Below are 21287 nucleotides of genomic sequence, written 5' to 3'. Positions count from 1 at the left end.
ATCAATAATATTAAAGTTGATATTAATTATGTAATTAATGTAATTAAAAGTCTAAGTTATAAAAATTGGGGGACCAATCCTATAGTTTTACAAAAAATTTATAAACTATGCGTTGAAGCAAAGTTATTGTATGGAGGCATATTTATGTCTCCACGTCCATATAAGAATGTTTTGTCTATGATAAAAATCCAATATGATTCTCAACGAATAATTTTTTCACAGCCCAGAAATACTCCTCGAAATGCACTCTTAGAAGAATCTGAAACTATTCCAATAGATTTGATCTTAGAAAATATGGCAACAAAATTTATACTTTCTCGATTAGCGAACACCACAACTATAATCAATACCAGCCTATTGCAATTAGACACCGCAATCTCAAGGTTAACAAATAAAAAAAAAGAAGAAAAATAAAATAAATGAAAACTTCCTTAAAAAACTACCTTGGATTTACTTGGCATACAGAAAATTTCATAATTTAGCATCTTCGATCCAAAAGTTTCCAGTACTTTCATGTTTTTCGGTAAATTATTTCACAAATCTTCAACAAACAAAAATTATTATTCCAAAATATCCTCCAACCATATATAAATCTACAATTCCTTCAGCATTTTACTCGGTATGGCTCAACTATATACATAAGTTACCAGGATATACATTTATCTTCACTGATGCTTCCAAAAGTAAAGGACTTCCAGTAGGCGCTGCTGTATATTTACCACAGAAAGATTTTACACAAAAGTACAAGCTCCCGTCTAATACATCAATTTTTGAAGGTGAGGCTTTCGCAATCAGACAGGCATTATTAATAGTATATAAAGATAAATTAAAAAATGCTTGTATTTGTTCAGACTCACTGAGTGTTTTAAAAAGTCTTGAATCCACGAAATGGTGTAAACAAACTACCTGGATAATCTTAAATTTGAAATCGCTCATTACTAAAATCAATAAAAGCAAAGGTCATGTAACTTTTATTTGGACAATGGGTCATACAGGCATCATTTTGCATAATGAAGTAGATAAACTTGCTAAGGATTCCTGCTATAATGGAAAAACTTCCAATATTAAATTACCATATCATAACTTCTTCAATTTAGTAAAAAATCATGCTGAGACCTTGTACCTAAGAAGAAAAACCTCATATCGTTTAGGCCCAGGTAAACATTATTGGTCCATCAAATCTATTAATGATATGCCATTTATCCCAAAACTAAAAGAATGGAATAGAATAGACATCATACAAATAACAAGACTCCGATTGGGTACTGCCTTAACTCCAGAAAAACTTTATATGATGAAAAAACGGGATTCGCCATTATGTCAGTGTTTGCGAGAGACTGGCTCACTTGATCACATTATTTTAGAATGTAATCTTTTTAAGGAATTTAGAGAGACTATGTTCAAACTATTTTCAATATACTTACCCTATGGTCCTTATAATATCAAATCTATATTAGAAAGTAAGAAATTAGAAGTATATAAGATTCTCGTAAAATACCTTAAGAAAAATAATATAAAATTATAAAGAAAAAATCTTACTACTATTAAAAGAAAAAAGCAAAAAGTAGGGATTATGCATAATTTATATCTAAAATCTAGGAGATCATCTAGAAAGTTGTCTTTTATACCAATAACACAGTCTTTGACTAACACTATTTTTATTTTAAAATATTATAAATAATAATAATAAAAGGGGTCCTCTCTTAATCCCTACGCTAGTAAGTGTAAATCTAAAATTAGTGGAAAAGTCAAGTGAAGTGAAGTGAAGAAGAATTATTTATTTATGCAGGTGAAATGGGTCATTCCCACACCTTCCATCCTCTTACTTTGTGAGAGGAACAAGAACAAGAACAAGAATAATCGTCACCTTAGATCAGTGTTTTATTCAATCTCCTCGAATTTGGGGGAGGGGGAGATCTAAAATTCTATGAGGATAGTATGTTCAGCAGCTACATGATATATCTGCATCTTTAAAAAAAAATTGGAGGAACCCCCTACTATGTCTGGATAAATCACTGTATTAACTCTGAACTGGGAGCTGTATTAAAGGAGATGATAGCCTATGTTAGTTGACTTTGTAATACCTTTCTTAGCTTTTACACACCACATTTTATATATTTGTATTTTTAAGCATTTGCACACATTACATTTTTCTTTTTCTTTCTTTTTGATTCCTAAACATTGCATTTCCAGGACGCGGTACGTACTTCACTACTCTTTGCATTATGTTTTTGAATTTTAATATTGGCAGATGATTACACAAGCTGAAATGTCACGGGCTAGGTAGTACACGTTGTTAAAATAAAGTGTCCCAGTAGTATAGGACACACTTCTTGTGTAAAGGGTCCCTAGTTGCACCTCAGGCCATGTAAGTTTCTGGTGAACATAATCGTATCTGTGGGTGGAACTCGGGATTCTCCTGTTTCCTATCACATTTTCATTTTACCACATAATAATTTACTTTCATTAATCATTTGCCTCCTTTTTCGTATGTTCTCTTTCATTAATTTTTACTCCTGCTTATTTTTAGATTTTTATCGGCGCTGGAGATATCCGGAATCTGTATTAGTATTGAAAAACTGTAATAGATATTAAAGAAGTTGCTTTTTTTTCAATAGTTTCAGCGTGCAAAGAATAGATTCCATCTGCTTCGCTTATCTTCTGTTCAAAGCGGAAGGAGAAGGAATCAAGCAATTCCGATTTGAATATTTATGCAATATTACAAAAACAAAAACAGTTAGTGACAAAGGCTTTTGTTCTATGGCAATAAATGTTCGAGGATTCACTAGGGGCAATTACGCCCCACTCCAAAGGGTATTCTAAGCTCAGTTGATTTTGCGATACATAGATTCTATTCTCATCCACAGAATTCAAAGATTCCTAGGCGCCAAGTAGCCATAGCAACCGAAAATATGAATCTGACGTCTACATAATTTAAGCCAAAACATATAGAATTATGTATCAAAGTGAATTTGTATTATTGTGCCGCTTGGTTTTCGAAACTGGCGCGTAAGCCAGAAGAAATTTTTCGAACGCCTTCGATATATACAAGAGAGTTTGATGAAAAGCCTTGTTACCCAATTATATATGTTATCTATCTCCAAGATATTGCTTTTCAGTTTTTCGTTGGTAAGAAATCCATCACTGACAGTCTTGCCACATCCCGATTCTCTGTGACAGGATAGGTGAACAAACTTCACCTCGATTGGTTCATCTCCTTTCGTCTTGTTTCTCTTAATCCAATGATGTCCCAGTTAATCTTCCCTATTCCTCTTGCTTCTGATGACAAAAATTTCGCATTACGTGTAGCAACGGTCAGTTTTGAATAGCAGAGGTACAGTTTACAGTATTTCACTGCATTTATTTCTCAATCATATCAGTCCAGGCGTTTAATAAAATCTCTGGATTACTTTCTATTCTTCTCATATAATCACCTATCAGATTGACATAATTAGCATAAACCATCATAACATAGTAAATGCCGTTCAGCTCTAGTCCCTGGTTGCTATCTTTAACTTTCCTCACAGCGTATTTTAGAACAAAATTGAATATTAATGTTGACAACACATTTTTATCCTGTTGTTTCAGGCCGTTCTCGACATGAAACCTCGTGGACAAGGATTTCCCTACGCGAACTTTACTTTGGAATTCATTTAAACACATTTTAATTAATCTTATTAGCGTTTCAGGTATACCAAATTCGGTAAGAATAATGTTTAATGTTCCCTCCTAATCGAGTCGTAGGCCTTTCTAAAATCATATTTGATGTACCGGAGAGTTTTACTTCCATTTCTTTTCGAGTATTTGATGAATGGTAATATCTAGTCTATAGTTGGTCGATTTCTTCCTAATTCACGCTGATAATCTCCAATAATTTCATCAGAGTATGGGCCAATATTGCTACCAGAATATTTAAGAATATTTTAAAGGATGTTGATAAAAGGGTCGTGTTAGCCATAAGTTCGTATAGTTCTTCTAAATAAAAAGTTATTACTATTATCATTATTGTTATTTACCTGAATCGCTGCCGGCTTAACTTCAGCCACTGCTAATATACGGTCAATCTGTTTACTGTTGAAGTTTGACAATCCGATAGCTCTTGTCAACCCCTTTTTCACTGTGTTTTCTAAGGCTTTCCACGTTTCAGTAAAATCTACGTCACTGTATAGGATCTTGCCCTCTGAATCACGAGGAATAAGTTCATCACCCTCTTCCTAGAGAGGAAAACAAAATTAAATTAAATTAGATGCTTATATGTACGAGAAACAAATCAAAAGAGAGATGGTCATGTCCCTAATCTATACAAAAAATAGTGCACCAATTTATAATATGAAGTACAATCCTCAGATTCTAAGTGTTTACTCTATTATCATTTCACTGTTCACTATGAAATATTTTATTTGACCTCGACAGCATAAATGTTAGATAGATACACATACACACAGGAAAAAATATAAAACTATAGCTAAATCTTAGTTACAAAAATTATATTTATTATTTTTTAAAGAAACATACATATCTTCACTTTTCCCTCAAAATGTAGAGTTTTCTTTTAAAAAGCATCGCCTAAAACATCGGACGCAAAATTGGAGAAGTGATGGTTTGGATTTCAGTATGACACTGGATTCAGTCCTCTAAATCCAATAAGGTAAAAATAAATACAAGTAAAAAGAAATAAAAAAGAAATGTAATTTTAAAAAGTTTGGAAATGCGTCTTTACGGGTAATAGTAAAATGCTCTTTAAACATTTTTGAATTAATGTTTAATTCGAGTTATTAACTGTAATTAATGACGAGTTATTACTACATTTTCTCTTGACGCAGATAAACTCACATTATTCTATGTTTTCATATGTTCACTTATTTATTTATCAGCACAGCAGGCAGATGCTCAATGACAATGTTGAAATATTACAATACATTTTTACAAGATTTCTAGTGCCTTGCAGGACATCGTATATATATCAATTATATCTTGTATTCTACAAAGTTTGTTCCAGACAGAACATATTCCCCAGAATGGTGCCTTCAGCATTATGTTGCTCGTAGCCGTTTTGCAATAGAAGATACATGTATTATTAGTTCTAGTTTTAACTAAAAAAGCATGGAAATTTAATATTGATGTAATGTTTGAACAATCGAATTCATTTTGAAATATGGTACTTGTACCGATTATGGCCCGGGTCCCTAATATGGCCCACAGACAATATCTCTGCAGATTTACGTTGGTGCTACTAGATGGCAATATAAACTATGTCCTCATGACAAGCGTAAACATATTTGCGCGGCTTAGAGGACATAGTTTATATTGTCATCTAGTAGCACCAACGTAAATCTGCAGAGATATAATGGGTGGGCCATATTTGGAACCCGGGCAATAATCGGTACAAGTACCATATTTTTTTGGAGAAATACCCGATCTGAAATATTACACCTTTGTTCTAATGAGTAAATATTAAAATTGTCTACCAGTGTGCTATAGTTTTGAAGTGTGGGATAAATTCCAGTTACTTTCTATAGCAAATACCAAATAAATTTTGATTAGACTTTTTCAATCTGTTGCTGTCACTTTTGTTGTGAGGGAAGGGGGGGGGGCAAATTACAACAGTATATCCCAACTTGGAGTGTAAATATAAGTAATATATTTTCATGAGTGTTGTAATATCCCTTAAGTCCTTTCTACTTCTAATTATGAATTCTAATAATTTAAAAGTATGAAGAGTAAGATTTTTGATGTGATTATTGAACATCAATTTCGAATCAAATGTAATACCTAGATCTTTAACTGTTTTGGGTCTGCCTATAGAAGTATTAGTACTAAACTTATAATTATGTTTAAGGGTATTTCAGAAACATTCACAAAAGCCTCGGACAAGGACTGATAACTTGGCACGACATCAGCAAAAGAAAATGGACATGAGATTTGGAACATGGAATATTAGAAGTCTTTATAGGGCAGGCGCGTTAAAATCTGTAACGAGTGAGTTAGAGAAATACAGGATGGACTTAGTAGGAGTTCAGGAAGTTAGGTGGGAAGGAAATGGATCTGAGAATTCCGGAAATTTCACGTTCTTTTACGGGGAAGGAAATAAAAAATCACCAGTTAGGAACAGGGTTTTTCGTTCACAAACGAATATTACCAGCAATTAAACGGGTTGAATTTGTTACTGACAGACTTTCTTTTATTACTCTTAAGGGACGGTGGTGTGATATTATTGTTTTAAATGTACATGCTCCAACTGAAGATAAGGGTGACGATATAAAAGATAGTTTTTACGAAGAAGTGGAACGGATATTTGACCAACTCCCGCGATACCATATGAAGATTCTATTAGGGGATTTCAATGCGAAGGTAGGACGAGAGGATATTTTCAAACCGATTATAGGGAACGAAAGTTTGCATAAGGAAAGTAATGACAACGGTGTTAGACTCGTGAACTTTGCAACATCCCAAAACCTAATCGTGAAGAGTACAAAATTCCCACATCGCGACGTTCATAAATACACTTGGACATCACCAGACGGAAAAACACATAATCAAATTGATCACGTTTTAGTAGATAGAAGAAGACAATCTAGCATAATTGACGTCCGGTCGTTTAGAGGGGCTGATTGTGACACTGATCACTACCTGGTAGCAGCGATAATACGGGAGAGATTATCGTTGAATAAAGGTAACACTCAAGGTCCGAAAACGGAGAGATTTAATTTAAAGAAATTAGAAGAGAGCCAGGTAAGAGAGGAATACCAGATTGAAGTTTCGAATAGATTCTCGGTTTTAGAAGACTCGGAGTGCACTAGGGTTGAGGATACTTGGATTGAAATTAGAGATAGCATTAAAAGTTCAGCAGTAGAAAAATTGGGACACGCGGAAATACGTAGGAACAAACCATGGTACGACCAAGAATGCATTAAACTAGTAGAGAAGAGAAAACAGGCAAAATTACGGTGGCTACAAAATCCGAATGAAATAACTACACAAAATTTCGCAGATATCAGGCGGGAAACTTCCAAAACTTTTAGAACAAAAAAACGGGATTTTTTGAAAGCTAAAATTAAGGAACTTGAAGATAATAGTAAAAATAAAAATATTCGGGACATGTATAAGGGGATCAGCGAATTTAAGAAAGGCTATCAACCTCGTGCTTATATATTAAAGAAATCTGACGGAACAGTTCTCACTGATACGGATAGCCTCTTAAATAGATGGAAAGATTTCTTTGACGATTTGCTGAACACGCAGCCAAAAACTAATGTGCGTGGAGAAAAGGAGATACACACCGCAGAACCGTATATTCCAGAACCCAATCGAATAGAAGTGGAAGCCGCTATAAAGAAATTAAAGAAACACAAATCTCCGGGTGTAGATGAAATTCCGGCTGAGTTAATTTTAGCTGGAGGCGAAAAATTGTGGAACAAGATACACAAACTCATTCTCCTTATCTGGAACAAGGAAGAATTGCCACAAGAGTGGAAAGAGTCAATCATTGTTCCAATTCACAAGAAAGGCGACAAAACTGACTGTAATAATTATCGAGGCATTTCTCTTCTGTCAACATCCTATAAAATCCTTTCAAATATTCTGTTAGCAAGATTGACCCCATACGCAGATGAAATTATTGGAGATTATCAGTGCGGATTTAGACGAAATCGATCAACTATCGACCAAATATTTACCATTCGCCAAATACTCGAAAAGAAGTGGGAATACAATACCCCGGTACATCAACTATTTATTGATTTTAGAAAGGCTTACGACTCGGTTAGGAGAGAAACATTATACAACGTTCTTACAGAGCTTGGAATACCGAGAAAGCTAATTAGATTAATTAAGATATGTTTAAGTGAATCCCAAAGTAAAGTCCGGGTAGGAAAATTTTTGTCCACGAGCTTCCACGTCGAAAATGGCCTGAAACAAGGAGATGCGTTGTCGCCATTATTATTTAACTTTGTGCTGGAATACGCCATAAGGAAAATCAAAGATAGCAACCAGGGCCTAGAGTTGAACGGCATTCACCAGGTTATGGCATATGCTGATGATGTAAATTTAATAGGGGATGATAGGAGAACAGTAGAAATAAATGCAGAGATATTATTAAACGCTTGCAGGGACATGGGTTTAGAAGTAAATGCAGAGAAAACTAAATACATGGAAGTGCGTCGGGACCGTAATACGGCAAATTGTGGAGGCGTTAAAATATTAAATAATACTTTTGATAAAGTGGATACTTTCAAATATTTAGGATCAATATTAACAGACGAAAATTATATTCACGAAGAAATTAAATGTCGACTAAAAGCAGGGAATTCGTGTTACTATTCGGTTCAAAATCTCTTGTCGTCGCGAATTCTGTCGAGGAATTTGAAGCTTAAAATATATAAAACGATAATCATGCCTGTTGTTCTGTATGGTTGCGAAACATGGTCGCTTACTCTGAGGGAAGAACATAGACTGAAAGTATTTGAGAACAGGATCCTGAGAAGAATATTCGGACCCAAGAGGAACGAGAATGGGGAATGGCGGAAGCTTCATAACGAGGAACTACATAGTTTATACGGTTTACCCAACATTGTTAGGGTCGTCAAGTCTAGGAGGCTTAGGTGGGCAGGTCATGTAGCTAGAATGGAAGAAAGTAGAAACGCTGTCAAAGTCTTGACTGGTAGACCCATAGGAAAACGACCATTAGGAAGACCTAGGCGCAGATGGGAGGATAATATTAAGATGGATCTCGCAGAGATAGGAATACAAAGTAGAAACTGGATCCAATTAGCTAAGGATAGAAGTCAGTGGAGAGCTTTTGTGAACGCGGCACTGAACCTCCGGGTTCCATAGGCCATAGAGTTAGTTAGTTAGTTAGTTAGTATTTTTGTTTCTGCTGAATTGTAGTACGTTACATCTGTTTATCTTACTCTAAGTTTATTGACTGAACACCAGTTCGCAATACTCTCGAAGTCTTGTAAATCAAAGCAATCATGTACAGATTTTATCTTGGAATACACTTGAAGATCGCCAGCGAACAATAATTTTTTCTCTAGTGGGAATATGCAGGTCCGTATTTATATATTGTGCACCCATGTGCTTTAAATAGTTTGCTGCTCACGCACAAAATTTGCCGCCCCACTCCCGATAACGACCGATATTTGAGTTGAATTCGTAGTTTTTGGGGTCGTTGAGAAGAATAGTGACAGTTTTAATCCAATTCAATTTCAAGGTCATACTCCACTTCCCAGGGAGGGGAAGAGATTTTAAAAGTAATCGAAAAGGACAGTCTTGAATTCGTAGTTTTCGAGGTCGCTGAGTTTAACGGTACCAGTTTTCATGATGTTGAAGTTCATCCTGAACCCTTGGGGTGAGGATGGGAGAGGATGACTTTTTAAAAATAATCAGGTAAGCTAGCTAATTAGTAACTACTGTAATTAGAGCGAATTAAACACTCGCGCTTGTGCGGAACTCTGCGGGTTGCTAATTTTAAATATTACTTTATTGTGAATCCTTAAAAAATCCAAAATTTCGCCGCCTCCTAAATTATGCCGCCCTGTGCTTGAGCACAGAATAGAACTTACCTAAATACGGGCCTGGGTATATGATCCGCAAGATCATTGATAAATAATAGAAATACTAATAGGCCTTAATTCGTGCCTGCGGAGCTGAGCTTCTAATAACGAAAAATACCCGTGTGATTTAAATTCTTTATAGACGACTCTATGCTTACGTTCTCTTAGATATGATGAAAAGAATTTGGTGAAGGTTGAAGAAAAATAGTAATTATTATTTTGTTTAACAGTATTTTATGATTTACTTTGTCAAAGGCCTTTTCAAAATTAATATATATTACGTCAATTTGTCATTTATCATCTAACTAAATAGCCATAAAGTCGGTGACTATTGCTAGATTAGTTTTTGATTATTTATGAGTAAGAAATCCATATTGATGGGTTGAAACTTCTGGTTTATGGTGACAATGCCAGACCGTACACGTCTTTAACGACCCGTCAGAAATTTCGAGAAGATGGCTGGGAGGTTTAAAAGCATTCACACAGTAAGGATATATATATATATATATATCTGAATATTCTTAGTTTCAAAAGAAGCCTGTAATAACGGCGTGCTAATTTTTTTTAAAAATCAGAAACTACAGAAGTTCTATAGCGACGGAATTATGGTGTTGCCTGCAAAATTGCAGAAGGCCATCAAACAAAATGGTGCATATTGGTTTCGCTATGTTATTTTCAAATCACAATAAAGTCCCAAAGGCTCAATACTTTTTAGACAATTTGATATTTCGTTATGTGATCATCAAGTTTATACAGTCCAGAGTATGATACATGTTATTGGAACAAATAAACTAAAATGTTCTTTCTTAGTATCTTCTTTTAATCTTATTTTTCTTTCTCTCCACTCGCTACACTCTTTCCCTTCTACCTTATATTATGTTTACGACGTAGTTTTCTCTTCTTTGATAAAATACAAATTATACGGCTTTGAATTATATGACTTAGAACAAGAATTGTTTGTGCAAAGTGAGATTATGAAGAAAGGGGACCAGTGTTATAATCAGGTTGGCGTCCCTGTTTCCACGAGCATCTAGACCGAATAGATTCTTTTTTAAGTAAGGAAGACCTACAACCAGGGCAGTGCCAATTTTACTGCGTCCAAGGAACGAGTTTGAAATACAGCGTTAGCCTAAAAGAAATAGACAAGTTTACTATATATAAAATGTTATGTATTTTTTGAGCAAAAAGATTTTACCTATGGTACATGCGTACATACTTGAAGTTTGGCGGCTAACAGTTTTTCTTTTGTTTCAGTGACGGGTGCGTGACGTAAGCAGCCTTGCTCTCGTACTTGACCTTGACGTGGCTTGGAGGAATATGGCGAGTCAAGTTGAGAAGGCGTTCTGTGTTCTGGAATATGCCAAGACAAATTCAGATATTGTAGTACAACGTCATTTTAGGACAAAGTATGGTAAACAACAAGCCACACGGCAGTCCATTTATGACTGGGTGCATAAATTTGAAGAAACAGGTTGTCTGTGTAAGAAGAAATCCATGGGAAGACCTCTAGTGTTTAATGAAACAGTTGAGCGCATTCGTGCGAGCTACGCTCGCAGCCCGAGGAAATCAACGACACGTGCAAGAAAGAAACTTGATATCCCTCAAAACACTATCTGGAACATTCTACGCAAACGACTCAAGTTCTATCCATATCGATTGCAATTACTGCAAAGTCTCAGTGAAAGTGACAAACAGCAACGTTTAGAGTGGAGACGAATCAACCTTTCATATTAGTGGTGTCGTAAACAAACATAACGTGCGTATATGGGGTAGTGAAAACCCTCACGAGATTGTGGAGCAGATTACGGACTCCCCAAAGGGTAACGTGTTTTGTGCTGTATCACCCAAAAAGGTGTATGGACTGTTCTTTTTCCAAGAAGAAACCGTTACTGGAAGAACGTACCTGGACGTGTTGCAACTTTGGTTGATGCCACAACTTGAAGAAGATAGTGACAATTTCATATTTGTGCAGGATGGAGCCCCACCACACTGGCATTGCGATGTAAGGGGTTATCTTGACGAAGTTCTTCCTAGGCAGTGAATTGGCCGATCAGCTGATGAAAACATGGCTATGACTCAATGGCCACCACGAAGTCCAGACCTCACACTGTGTGATTACTTTCTGGGGGGCTTCATAAAAGATCAAGAGTATGTGCCCCCCTCCCTCAGAGTCTGACGCAACTGAAAGAACGAATCAGAGATGCTGTTGCATTGGTGGACAGTCTGACTTTGATGCGTGTTTGGGAAGAATTGGACTACAGACTAGATGTTTTCCGTGTAACCAAAGGATCACAGATAGAACATCTGTAGTTGTACCACAAAAACTTCCTGATGTACCCTACAACTGATGTAAGTTATGTCACCATGTCATTAAAACTCTTTATTTGGAGGACCACTAAAGTTGTCTATTTCTTTTAGACTAACCCTTATTTATCATGAGTAATCCTCAAAAAAGCGAAAAAAAATAAAAATATTCAATTAATAATTCGATAAATTGTACCTTATAACCCATTGGCCAGTGCATCAAATACAAATCAATGTAGTCGAGTTGCAAGTTATCTAGTGTTTTTCTAAGTGCTCCTTCCACCAAATCAGGACGATGAAATTTATTCCATAACTGAAAAGGAAATTTAGTTAAATTTGAGAACTATTTATATTAGTTTATCACTAAGTAATTTCTCTATGCACTTTCTATTTAAAGAAAAATTACTTAATTTAATTAGTTTGTTGTCAATATATTTCCGTATCAAACTATGCGTCTTCAAGTCGATTATAACCATAGATTTAGACGATGAACTGAGGAAAAACGAAGAATATCTCAAAAACATTTATTACATTACTGAATAATGTTCTGTCCTACAAAATTATCTAGAGAAAGTTTAATATTATTTTAATATTTCTGCAATATCTTGAAAAAGGCTTTTTAAAAAGTTGGGAAGATTCGATGAGAACCTTTCAGAAAACTTCAGTTATTAAGTCTGTACATCAAAAACAAATTACATATCATTATTTTATTGACTAACTAATAAACTCATCGAGTAACTAACTCAGAAAGTATTGATAAAGTTCCTGAAACAAATATTAGCAATTACACTGAAAAAAATACTGCAACTCTGGTTTTCAATGAAGAGAACGTAATCATATTTTATTTAAGACCATGTGGGTGTATTATAAGGGCGCAGACATTAATTTCATACCTCATATTTATTCAGTTTACAAATAATAGAAATTACCTTTTATTTTCCTTTGATGGTTTCATACTTTACCACTGTCTTTGTTTCACAAAATTCTTCAGTGTTATTATGTATCTTCTATTTAATTATTTTAGAGTATATAATTATATATTAAATATTTAGCTTATCCACTCATCATTCGTAAGAAATATTATACTTCATTGATAGTATTTTTTTTAAAATATTAGTTTTAACATTTATAAATGTGTTCGTATATTTATATTAAATTGTTACACTTAATAATTATTTTTTTTTAAAAAAAGTATTAATAGTAAATAACCAGTTGAGAGTGCTCCAAGAGCATTGCCAGAACGAACTTTAAAATAATCAATTTTTCTTTTTAACTTCTACAGTCTTTATACCAATTGTACTATGTACTTTATTATTATACTCATTAAACAATTCTTGTAATATATCCATTTATAATTTCCTTGACTACTAATTTTTACATGTTTTATTTAAGAGTTCTGTTAAGACTTTCTACAATATGTTGTTTTACGAAGACACATGCTCAAAATTTAAAAATATTATCTCTCTATGACTTGTGGTTTCTTAAATCTCCCGAGATATAGCTTCTTAAATCTCCCGAAATCCGAACATTTTTTGACCAATATCTGGGAAACGGTGGCCAGTTGGCCAGTGGTCACCGGTTACTATTTGGTACCAAAATGTTCACCATCCTCTTAGGTATTGATCAACACTAATATGAACTCTCTATGACTTACGGTTCCCGAGATATGGCTCCTGAAATCTCCCGAAATGGGAACTTTTTTGGCCAATATCTCGGTAACGGCTAAAGTGACGCGAAAAATTCCATCACTTCTTTAAGATAGTTTTTGATGCTCTATCGAATGGAGGGTTTAAAATTGAAAAATTCACAAATAACACACACACACAACACAGACATAGAATATTCAGTAACGAACTTTTTAAGTTCGTTGATATTAAGTTGAATAGTTCTCATAATTTCTTATATTCATTGCAATCCCATATTGAAATAAAATTCTTCAGTCTTAAGCGGATCTGGTACCTTTAACCACTGGTTTCTCAGTCCCCATATGATAACATTTTACTTAATGAATTTCACTTCATGAATATCTAACGAAGTATGGTACTCAACAACTTAAAGTTCTCCATACGGATATCGAAAAGCAATACTAAGTTTTCATGCTAAATAAGTTCTATGTTCTTCTTGTTGTTAAGTAGTTAAAATATTTTATGTCGTAACGATAGAAGTGAAAACTCATTAGTATTTTAAAGTCACCTTAAGAAATGTAAATATTCAAAAAAAAAAAAAAAAAAGTCTTCACATATCATTTATACTAATCGTTCACAACGACATCATCATCTTAAACCTTATGTTAACGTAAGGAAAACTTTGTAAGAAAATACTGTTACCCACCTTGCTAGTAATAAATAAATCCTCTCTCTTTACAGTTCCTTCGGAGAGTTTCTCTTTTATGGCAGCTCCAACTTCACTTTCGTTGCCATAAATAAAGGCACAGTCGAAATGTCTATAACCAATGTCTATGGCGTCTTTTACAGCCTTCTCTACTTCACCGGCTTTTGACTATATGAAATAAAATACTTGAATGGTGCAGTCCTTATAACATATACCAATGCATAATTCATTTAATTAATAAATCAAGACTATTATGTTTACTAATGCTATGTATGGAACAGTGGTCCCACCAGGATTTGTTTCGAAAGCAGATTCAACTGGACAGTTCTAGGTTTAGTGGAGATCGTTTTTTTTTAATAATTCTGTATTTATAGGTTTCTTATTATAATTTATACATTATATATTACTATACAAATAATACTATTATTTTTTTAAGTTTTAACTACAGAGTGGTTATAAATTCACTACTTATTTTTAATTTAGATTATCCTAGAAACTAGCATCAGCTCTATCTGGCATATAATACTGTTTACTAATGTGAGATTTACCATATAATTTCAGAAGTTGATCCAGTGAAAACCTCAAAATGGCTGGTGTATACAACGTAGAAGACAAAGCTAAGATATTGCCGCCAGGTATCAAGTTTGGAGATCTGTGGTGCGTCCGGGACCAACAGAATGGCCTGCACGCAGCTCCAATCTAACCCCATGTGACTTCTTCCTTTTGGTTTGAGCTAAGGAACAAGTATACAAGTTAAAACCAAGGGATATTAACAGTTTTGAACAAAATATCCATGAAGTGTTTGCAAATGTTCCAGTTGAGATGCTAAAAAGAGTCGTGGATTTTGTTCCTATTAGATTCCAGAAGTGTGTTGAAATGTAACTTAATAACCAAATGATACACCCTAATAACGTATTCAATGAAAATAAAACTGGGATATGTTGTTTACTTTTTTGAAATATTCATTGTTACAAATAGGTACTGACTTTACAACCACCTTGTATATTATTGCTAAATATTCCCATCCCCATTCAGGTAATAAAAGAAAAAATAATTTTACAAGTAGTTTATGCGTCATTGTTAGGACTTGTGTGTCACAGTTCGGAAAAGACAGGCAATAAAATGTAGAATCCGCTACTTGACAGTGTTTTTTTTTTTTTAACATACGTAGATAATTTATTCAGCAGAAAGAAAACTATTAATTGTTATTACATGCAATGAACAACATGCACTTCTGAGCGTCATAAAAAATTGTTTATCTCAGTTTTCTCGACAAGTACGGATGAGAATTTACTTTCAAGCCTTTCATTTTATTCAAGTCACTGTAATATATCAATTGATACATACAGTTAGTCACAATTTTGTTCGTAATGATGACATTTTTGTGTTTAGAACATTAACCTGTCTATCTATTTTTGTAAAATGATTAAAATATTATGCTGTTCGTAAAATGTATATAAAAGCAAGCTTATGGCAGGATTGCAAAGCTTTTATTTATGTAAGAAAGAAATAAAATAATTATTCTTCCAGAACCTCCCGTTATTTACGCCACTTTTTTGTTCGTACACTACACCTCCACCCCCGACACTGATTATACAAATTGCATCGATGCGAAGAAGGCAGTAGATAGGAATGTTAGCAGCTCACTTGTGCTGTGATAGTGTGATCAAGGTCGTACTCCCACCCATATCGTCTATCTATTGTGATCATAATGGGTAAGAGAAGAGAGCTTAGTTGTGAGTTGGAGGACGTAATCATAAATTTGGCATTAAAGAGGTATTCGATGAGCAAGATTGGTACGTTGGTAAAGAAATCACATTCCACAGTTCAGTATATAATTAATAAGTTTAAACATAATGGGTCTACAAAGAATGTGCCGAGAAGGAAGAAAGAAAGGAAACTAAGTGAACACGAGGGACGCTTTGTGGTGAATAAGATTAGAGGTAATCCGAAATTAAATGTCCCAAAGCTCCGCCCAATGGTTGAAAGTGTGTGTAACAAACGTATGTGTAATGAAACTGTACGAAGAGTATTGCACAAGTATGGATTTCATGGTAGAATGTGTCGTAAGAAGCCGTTCGTTAGCAGAAAGAACCGTGCTGCGAGAAGGAAGTTCGCTAAAGAGCACCTTGACAAGGACCAAGAGTTCTGGGACAGCGTGATTTGGTCCGATGAAACAAAAGTGAACGTATGTGGGTCAGATGCGGCAAGCAAGGTGTGGAGAAAAGTGAACACAGCTGATAGGGTTGAGAATACAATACCCACAGTAAAGTATGGGGGTGGTTCTGTCATGATATGGGGGTGCATGTCATCCAAGGGAGTAGGGACATTAGAGGTCATAGATGGTATAATGAACAAGCACGTGTACCTTAATGTTTTGAAGCGAAATGTAAAGCAAAGTGCACAAAAAATGCAGATGGGAGCCAACTATATATTTCAGCAAGATAATGACAGCAAACATACGGCTGAAATTAATAGAATGTGGTTAGTATGGAATGTACCAAAGTTGCTGAAAAACATCCTCAATCCCCCGACTTAAACCCCATCGAACACTTATGGGATACTTTAAAGCGTAATGTGGGTAAACACGGGGTTTCTTCGAAAGACGAGCTTAAGAGGGTAGTGATGCAAGAATGGGAGGCAATCAGTGCTCAAACATGTAAGGACCTTATTAACTCTATGCGTGCAAGATGTCAAATGGTCATCAAAGCAAGAGGATATGCCACAAAATATTAAATTTTCAGTTGTTGGGCTTTAGTTTTATACCTTTTAATACTATATTCTCAAAGTGTACGAACAAAAATGGAACATAAAATGGACGAAGTAGTTGTTTAGTGCACAATATTAGCACGAAGGAAAACATTTTGTTTTTTTGTTTACTATTAGTTAATACCGATATGTGCTTTTGTTTCAAAATACAGGTCGTTTTGAACAAATAATTAAATTTAACGTAAAATTTCTTGCTGACATTTGAAAATCTTCGCCTGTACGAACAAAAATGTGACATACTGTATGTATCATGTTTGGACAATCTTATGGTTAAATAAATATTAAAATTTTAGAGTTAATCAGAACTTTGGGCTGTAATCCTTTAACAAATACTGTGTACTGTCATCTTGATAATGCCACATTCGAAGCCTCAGTCAGAGTATACTTCACTTCAAACTTCATCCTAATGGGTGGCCTGGTTATGGTCTTTAGGTTTATAAAAGTAGTTCTTATCGATTTCTCGAAAATTGCGCATGAGAATTTCAATTCGTCCGTATGATTTTGTTTAGATCAATTAGATCTATCAATTGGTATGTGTCTCACATTAAATGCTTATAATGTAGTAGAATTTTATTCTCAATTCAGAACTTTTTGTCCTGTAAATTAAGATAAAGTTACAGAGCTCCCTCTGACAATAAAACAAGAAATAATATTCCTACATTTAATGTAATCCTTAGCTCTGTATATACTATATACTACATCTTATCCCTGATTTAGGGTCCTGTGCTCACGTTATGGAGTTTATAACTTTTATAAGGGACTGGAGACATAACTGCTATGGAACTGATACAAAAATATCACAAGAGGAAGTATTATCAATGAGTTTTAGTGCCAATTAGTATGGGCTTTGTTTACGGAACGGTGTTTCAATTGAAAATTTAACTCAACAATAATACTCGTTTTCTATATTTTGTTTTAGTCTAAGAACACGGTAATCTAAATACAATATTAACAAATAAAGCATATTATTCATTACGTTATATTAGTATTAGTCATGTCCAACTGAATGCTCTGTGAAGTCAAAGTTTGGTGCTCGTTTTGTCAGTAAATCATTCACAGTCACAGAAAGCAAGGGCAATGTGGCAAACCTAGTGTTGATGAACGAAAGTAGTGACAGACAGCCAATGCGTAGTCGGTGGTTTTGCAGATACACTATTGGTGGATTCATGACCAATTGAACACTGTCAACGCTTGTTTTAATCCATCCACTACCTACCTCGTTCCCTCCACATTTTTGCCTCCACTTTTTCTCATGGCTGTGATCGTAGATGCTCCTACGTCATATATCAGGGAGTTGGAGATGCCTATCTTGTATCCTACATTTTGGTGAATGTGTTTAGTATCACCACGTTTGAAGTCAGCAAATCCAAATTAGAATACTTAAAAAAAAATTACTTTTCAGTATATAACCACTTAACGAACAACTATCTCGGAATAGAATCCATGTTAGCATTGAGTTCATTTACGGAGCCACAGAATTGAAGAACCATTAATATACGCATATAATATAGCAGGCCCGAAAACAGCCACAGATGTTTGGGGGGGGCCATGAATATGTTAGGGTTGCCAAGTTATCAAATATTCTCTTACAAATATCTAAATTGTGTTTTTGGTATTGAGGTCTGGAGGGGCCACGAAAAGTTCAGGGGGACAGGCCCCTCGCCCCCTCTAGTTGCGGGCCGTTACATTAAGAAAAATACAACAAACAACATTTATTTAAGCCTACATGCTTCCTTTAAATTTTAATAATTAACAATATTTTCAAAGCATGTTATCTATATATGAAATATCAGTAAATAAATAATTAAATACTTCTCGTCTTTTTTATATAACCTAGAAATTAGAGGAGTAGAAAAAATATATTGAAATATCATCGCTCTCTCACATTTCCACACTCAATATATTGAAAATGAAAGTGACTATGTTTATGACTATGTTTATGACTATTAAGTCTATTATGACTCTTGAACCACCCGACCATTCTCGATCAAATTTTCAACATAGATGAGGCTCGGGCCTGAGGTGGTTTTTATTATTTCACTTTGACGGTGCAACTTAGGGATATATATATATATATATATATATATATATATATATATATATATATATATATATATATATATATATATATATATATATATATATATATGTGTGTGTGTGTGTGTGTGTATGTATGTATGTATGTATGTATGAATGTATATATATATATATAATCGAAAATTACCTATATTAGTGTCAAATCCATAGCTTTCGGTGTCGCTGAGATGAACAGTGATACTTCCGATGCCATTTAAATCCAAATTCGGCCCCGCAACTTGGAGGAGGGGAAGAAGGAGATATATTAAGAAGTGATCGAGAATGACCAATATTAGTGTCGAATCTATAGCTTTCGGTTTCGCTGAGACGAACAATGACACTTGCGATGCTCTTTAAATCCAAATTCAGCCCCCATTAGTACTTCTAAGGTGGGATAGTGAAATGTACAAATAATTGAAAATGACCGATGTTAGTGTCGAATTCATAGTTTTCGGGGTCCATAAGTTCATTGGTGCCCGTTATGTGCAACATGAATGAAACGTATTCTCTTGTAGGAAGAACGGGTATTCTGCTAGAATATATATGTATATCGGGGAGAAGGTAACTATGTGATAGAGCGCCTACCTCTGATGCACCGGGTCCCTCGTTCGATCCCCGGGCAAATAAGTTTGTGGTGGACAACATCGTGTCCGTGGGTTTTCTCGGGCACTCCCATTTCATCCCACATTTTCATGCCACCACTTATTCCGTCATTTACTTGCCTTAGTTATCCGTCTCCCTTAGCCTAAAGGGCATAATTGTGGATCGTTAAATTGAAAAAATTCATTTCATTTCTTGTGCACTATGTGATATAGGTGAAACCAAGTGCTAGTACTTAATTTAATACGAGTAACATGAAAATTGTCCTACAAGTATTATTGGTTATATATTGATTTTTAATAGACAATTTAACATACGGGATAAGTAACATTGTGTAAAGCTTTAACAATTGTGTCCAATTTATCTCTCTTCATAGGAATTAGTTCAGCACAAAGTAGAAAAACCTCTTAACATTGTACAGTATTATCATTGATTCTTAAAAAAAAATCATAAATGGAACTTACGGCACATTTGTTAGCACAACAACAAAATTCATTGTTAAGATGAAAATAAATAATTTCCTACCTGCCAAGAACCTAATCCTATAATAGGGCACTCCAAACCATTATTCAACTTTACTTTTGGTATTTGAGCTTTGGATGGCATTTTTATTGTCTCAGCTAGTAGAAACTTTTAAACACCCAAAGAATCTACCGTAATTTTCCACACAACAGAAAATAAAGACTATTTAGAGAAACATCTTTTATTTTTCGTGTACACATGTGTATCTTGTCAAGTGACGAAATGGGTCAATTCACAGGAAGATAACTTTTATCTTAACATATTGAAAGGTTAGATTAGAAAAAAGGTCACTCCAAGTTCAAGAGTGCAACTAAGCTGAATTGTCCTTTTTTTCTCAACTTGGCGTTTGGAAAATGGATTTCTATAGTCGATCCGGTACGTAAGGTATATATGTCACAATAGTCCCATAGTAGCATTTCCAGTAAAACTAGTATAAAGAAAAACCTTAATAATAATAATAATTATATATATATATATATATAGGCCTAATTGAAAATCACCATGTTTGTGAACCTAAATCTCCTGAACCGCCCGACCGATCTCGAACAAATTTGTAACATGGATGAGGTTCGAGAATGGGCTGGTTTTAGGCTATTCACTTTGATGGTAGAACTAGGGGGCGGGGGTTGAGGGAGGGGGTATAAAGAAATAAATAAAACTTAATAACTCCTGAACCATTTGAACGATCTTGATCAAATTTTCAACATAGACGAGGTTCAGGCCTGGGATTGTTTTTATGATTTAAATTTGACGGAGCAACGTACAGGAGGAGAAGCAAGGGGAGATATACAAAAATCAATTTATATAAGACTGAAAGTGACTATTTTTGTAACTTAATAACTCTTGAACTATCCGACCGATCTCAATCAAATTTTCAAGATACATGAGGTTCGTATCTGGAAACATTTTTGTAACTTCACTTTAACGGTAGATCCTAGGGGAGGGGGAGGAAAGGGGGACGTATAAATAAAAACTAATAAAACCTAATAACTTTTGATCCACCCAATCAATCTCGATCAAATTTTCAATATATATGAGGGTCATATCTTTGGTGTTTTCTGTCGTTTCACTTTGACGAGCCAACCTAGGGAAGGGGGAGGGAGTAGATATATGTAGAAAAGTTAAAATTAA

At 34.6% G+C, this 21287-nt stretch overlaps 1 protein-coding gene across 3 annotated transcripts in view; it reads right to left on the bottom strand.

The window, feature by feature from the left end:
* Nucleotides 1–20337, bottom strand: part of LOC145690747 (aldo-keto reductase 1B-like) — a 60335-nt gene extending 39998 nt beyond the window's left edge. Inside the window, exons 1-4 of one of the 3 annotated variants that reach the window (XR_014132270.1) lie at nucleotides 20160–20337; nucleotides 14190–14357; nucleotides 12055–12171; nucleotides 4017–4214 (exon numbers count right to left, since the gene is read on the bottom strand). Coding sequence is in view for 2 of the 3 variants with exons in the window: in XM_081765951.1 (XP_081622077.1) it covers nucleotides 4017–4214; nucleotides 12055–12171; nucleotides 14190–14357; nucleotides 20160–20240 (564 nt within the window). In the remaining variant the exon portion in view is untranslated. Of the gene's footprint in view, nucleotides 1–4016; nucleotides 4215–12054; nucleotides 12172–14189; nucleotides 14358–14737; nucleotides 14879–20159 lie in introns of those variants that run through there. The other 2 variants (XM_081765951.1, XM_081765962.1) reach the window with 2 other exon arrangements.
* Nucleotides 20338–21287: the final 950 nt, after the last annotated feature.

Source organism: Thermobia domestica, chromosome 1, assembly GCF_964235325.1.
Source record: "Thermobia domestica chromosome 1, izTheDome1.hap1.1, whole genome shotgun sequence".
In the NCBI taxonomy this organism is placed as follows: domain Eukaryota; kingdom Metazoa; phylum Arthropoda; class Insecta; order Zygentoma; family Lepismatidae; genus Thermobia; species Thermobia domestica.
Note: the sequence above shows the minus strand (reverse complement) of the source record. Positions and strands in the feature narration are given on the sequence as shown.